Source organism: Daktulosphaira vitifoliae, unplaced genomic scaffold, assembly GCF_025091365.1.
Source record: "Daktulosphaira vitifoliae isolate Bord-2020 unplaced genomic scaffold, ASM2509136v1 Scaffold_5, whole genome shotgun sequence".
NCBI classification, from domain to species: Eukaryota; Metazoa; Arthropoda; class Insecta; order Hemiptera; family Phylloxeridae; genus Daktulosphaira; species Daktulosphaira vitifoliae.
In genome coordinates, this window is record NW_026099576.1 from 29,364,779 (window position 1) to 29,369,123 (window position 4,345).

Consider the following 4,345-nt stretch of genomic DNA (forward strand, 5'->3'; position numbering starts at 1 on the left):
ACATTATTACTTTGAACTTTTCTCTGCTTGCATTCACTATTTTAATATATTCATCTGGCACATATATACAATCACTCTTTCTTATGTTTTTTTTATAACTCCAAAATCCTGATCGTTAGGTAAAAATGTATGACATCTTAGTGGGAAAAAGTGGTAAATCCTTTCAAATCGTTGACTATTTGTCAATGCTAGCAAAAATCGTAAAACGGTATTATTTTTATTTTGGCCCGGACAACCATCACAAAACAAGTATAATTCTTTTATATTTGAATTAATATTATTATTTATATAATTCAATAACATAGAGCACACATCGTTGGACTCCTTGCAAGTTTCACCCTCATGGTACATGTAAAATGTAGATTCTTCAGTTTTCAAATTTTTAATCCCAAAACCATTCACTCATAATTGTCTTAAATAAAAAATGTCTTGTACTGGTATGTTTGGTAGGGGTAAATTTTGCATAAAATCAAAAGTAATGGCCATAACATCCTGCCTATCTTTTGAACGTCTGACCGTTTATTTTTAAAAGTATTAACGTTTTATTGTTATCATGGTTGATATCTACAATATTAATATTCTATTATGATGGTACTGATAAAAGAAACGTGTGATGTATAATAATAAGTCAATGACTTGTGTAGTTTTTACAGTGATTCTAGTTTCTTATAGTAAATTTTGTATTAAATATAAGTCTGACAAATGTATTTTTATACAGAATACGTAACCAGGTATATAATTATAAAATTTGACAAAAAGTCATAATTAAAAAATTGATGACTTATATCGTTTTTGAAATGACCGATTCAATTGTAATGCCTCATTACAGTTGAATGTACAGTAGTTCAGTACATATATCAGATAACATTATAGAATGATGCTGAAAACTTTGCTCTAGCATTTACCATTTTGCAAATCGAAAATATAAAAATTGCAATAAAAAAAAATCAAATTTTTCAGTAGAATGTGTTTGAAATTTAAGTATTAAATTTATCATTTGGTTTTTGTCATTAAGCTCGATATTATATAAAAATATAACAGTTTTATTATCTAGAAAATCAGAAAATAACAAACAATTTTTACAATTATAATCAAATTTTATAATAGACTCTATTGAGTGATATTTTTAAAAACTTTTTTTTTTTTTTAGGTTTNATTTTATAATAGACTCTATTGAGTGATATTTTTAAAAACTTTTTTTTTTTTTTTAGGTTTGATGTACAACTATGACGGTATTGAGACCTGCAAATTAGCATCGAAGCGATTCTTATGATAGTGATTATAATTATGTGAGATATCACCTGTACTTGTCTCATCTATGCCACGTCGATACTGTGTTACCATTTTTTTTTTGTGTTTTTACTATTTTCCAATTTTATTTTTTTTTTATTATTAATTTTATTATTGGAAAGTTTATTATTTGGTTTTGTTGTCTGTAATAATTATTTTAAAATTAATGTAATGTAAAGTAAATNAGGACGTATGTCCTAACAATCAAAGTTTTCACAATCGATGAAAAACTGATATTTTCTCTAATATTTTATAAATCACTGACATTTTTTTAACAAGACCTCCAAAATAATATAATATATTTATTTTATGAATTATAGAAATCGTGGATAAATAGTTTTTTAAATAATTTATGTTTTAATTTGGACATACTCTTTTTTGAAACTAAAATACGGACTTACTCACTTTTGAAATAAAAAAACTAAATTTTTGAACTCTTTGACTATTTATTTTCTATTTTGGTGTTTTATAGCTTTAAAACACTTTTTTTAACTATACAAAATAATAACGTAACAATCAAAATAACATTTAAACTTTTTTTTGCAATATAAAATAAAAAAGTGACAATCAAAATATCTTTTTAATTATGTTAGAAAATAATAATGTAACAGTAAAATAATATATTTTTTTATTTAATCAAATTCTGCGTTTTCTTCATTTATATCTCCAAAATCTGATTCATAATCTTGTTCGTTATTTTCTTCATTATCCATATTAATTACAGTCTTATAGTATTCGAGATCTGGTAAATTTCTCCAGTCACATCCAAAATGCTTCTTTAGTAAATTGTCTACATCAGTCTTTTTTGCTGTTTTTATATTTTGAACACCTTTATTTAATACGTTAAGCTTCATTGATGTTAAAGTTTTTCCACGTTTACACAAGCCTCTTTCCTGGCCAACATTTAAATAGTAATGTGGCTCTCCTCTGACTAGAACATTATTTTGTTTGGATTTTGATAATAGTATTCGTTTGGTAGGTGCGAATTTAAAATGCCAATTTGCAGGTGGTTTTAAAATGTTTAGACACGATGACTTCCAATCATAGACTTTACAAACATTTGTAGAAGAAACGTTGATGACTGTGCCAACTGTTTCAAAAATTTTTAAGTAATCATTAATGCTTGTCATGCATGCAATTTTTTTAAATTGTTTTTCTAAACGTCCAAATATACGGTCTGGTGGAATAAATGAATGACCCACTATAGGATAAAAATAATTAACATTTTTGATGTGGGAAGGACATTCCTGTAAGAATTTCGAAAGCATGAACAACATAACTTGATTTTTATTCTGCCCTCCACATCCATCAGAAAACAGTCGAATAGTGTGTATATTCATTAAATTTGTGTTTTTTAAACAATGATAAACAAAGGATGCGATTTCATTTGATCCTTTTTTATAGTCTGTTTCTAACCATAAATACATAAACGTATTTTCTTTTAATTGTTTTGATTTTGATGTACCTTGGCAAACCGTAAAATTATATAAGTACAATTGTCTGGAATAGTAGGCACTTTGATCGGGAACTTTGGGTAACACTAAGTTTTTTTGACAGTCAAATGAAAATGTTATCTCTCCATCATTTTCATTTTGTAATAATTTATAGAATGCATCAGCCTTTTTTTTATGAACTTCCAGTTTGGTGCTTAATTCTCTTTTTTCGATTAAACATCGAGTTACTTTGATTTTTTGTGTTAATGAGATACATAAAGAACAACAATCTGTTGCTGGAGACCCGAACCCAATATTGAAATCCGTACAAAAAATTGAGCGAAAAAAATCATATTTTACGTCTTGTCCCGGTGTAGTATCATTGAAAACTTTATACAACGAGGAAATTGACATTTCACTGGGCAAATACTGTCGATTGGTATTTTTTTCACGACAGTAATGGGATTCGATAGGTTTAAGTTTTAAAATGAATGCCTTCACCATTTCCCTTTGGATTTCATATTTTGGCGCCGGTCTTTGTCCACCTCGATTTTCTTTCGGAGATTGGCCAGTCTTAAAATAATTTTTACATACAAAATCTACTCTTTTTTTAGAAATTCTAAAAATATCTGTAAATGCTTTTTTACAAACTAATACATTTTCACGGCCACCATTTGCATTAAGTTTTGGCATAAAATATTTTATAGATACCTGTTTTTCGAAACAATCCTTACGTGAACGATTTCTGTGTATGGGACTGATAACAACAAACCTCAAAATTATTTCGTCTTGCTTAATTTTGTCCGGTAAATCATAGAACATTTGGTGAGCTCGTCTCAAGTCTTGCATAGTTAAGGTTTTACATTGGTATTGCCGTTGGTTTGAATTGTTATGTTCACATTTAGGGCGAGTTGGAAATCCAGTAGATGAATGTCTAAAATTGAAATTATTAGATACTACTATTTGTATATTACATAAAATATTAAACGTAGTAAATAAAATAAAAACAATGATTTACCTTCGTCGTTTTTCCTTTTCTCGTTTCCATTGAGATGGAACTGCAGTCTTTTTCCTTGCATTCCCGGGTGTTGCAATTGAAATTATATTATTGTTTTGCATTGAGTTATTTAATGAAACTATTACTATTACGCGCGAGGTAATATTATTATCATGAAATCCTTCCAGATTACCGTATCAAAATGTTATCACAAGTATTTTAAACCAATATGTTTCTATATAATATTAAACCATAAACTGAGCTAAAACCATTTTTATATTAATTTTACTTAAAAATGGTTGAATGAATCGATGAACAAAGTACCTGTACTAACTTTTGTAATTGTGTGCTTGAACACATGGAACCAATGGATAGGGATTTACTCCGTTTTGCAGCTGTACTATAATTACTCGGGACATACTACTTTTTGGTATCACAATACCAATGGACTTACCCTGTTTTGCAACTGTATTCAATTTTTAAATTAAAAATTAAGTAGGAAATAACGTGTTTTGAAACTTGAGAATTTGTACAAGAAATCAATGATGGACAAATAAAAAGAAAATGGTAAAATATCGATTTTGGTTGAAATTGGACTTACGCACTTTTGCAACTGGACGACTCA

At 27.7% G+C, this 4,345-nt stretch overlaps 1 protein-coding gene across 1 annotated transcript; it reads right to left on the minus strand.

The window, feature by feature from the left end:
- Window positions 1–1,572: 1,572 nt before the first annotated feature.
- On the minus strand, window positions 1,573–4,338 carry LOC126907768 (uncharacterized). Its single transcript, XM_050689354.1, has 2 exons — window positions 3,742–4,338; window positions 1,573–3,657 (listed from the first exon to the last, which is right to left on the minus strand). The coding sequence occupies exons 1-2, from the start codon at window positions 3,840–3,842 to the stop codon at window positions 1,923–1,925; spliced, it is 1,836 nt and encodes a 611-aa protein (XP_050545311.1). The 5' UTR covers window positions 3,843–4,338; the 3' UTR covers window positions 1,573–1,922.
- Window positions 4,339–4,345: the final 7 nt, after the last annotated feature.

What these genes read in the sequence shown, in the direction of transcription:
- LOC126907768 (XM_050689354.1), bottom strand. Translation starts at nt 3,842, where the DNA reads ATGCAAAACAATAATATAATTTCAATTGCAACACCCGGGAATGCAAGG. An exon ending in GAAAAGGAAAAACGACGAAG is followed by an intron (nt 3,658 to 3,741) that starts GTAAATCATTGT and finishes TTTCAATTTTAG; the next exon opens with ACATTCATCTACTGGATTTC.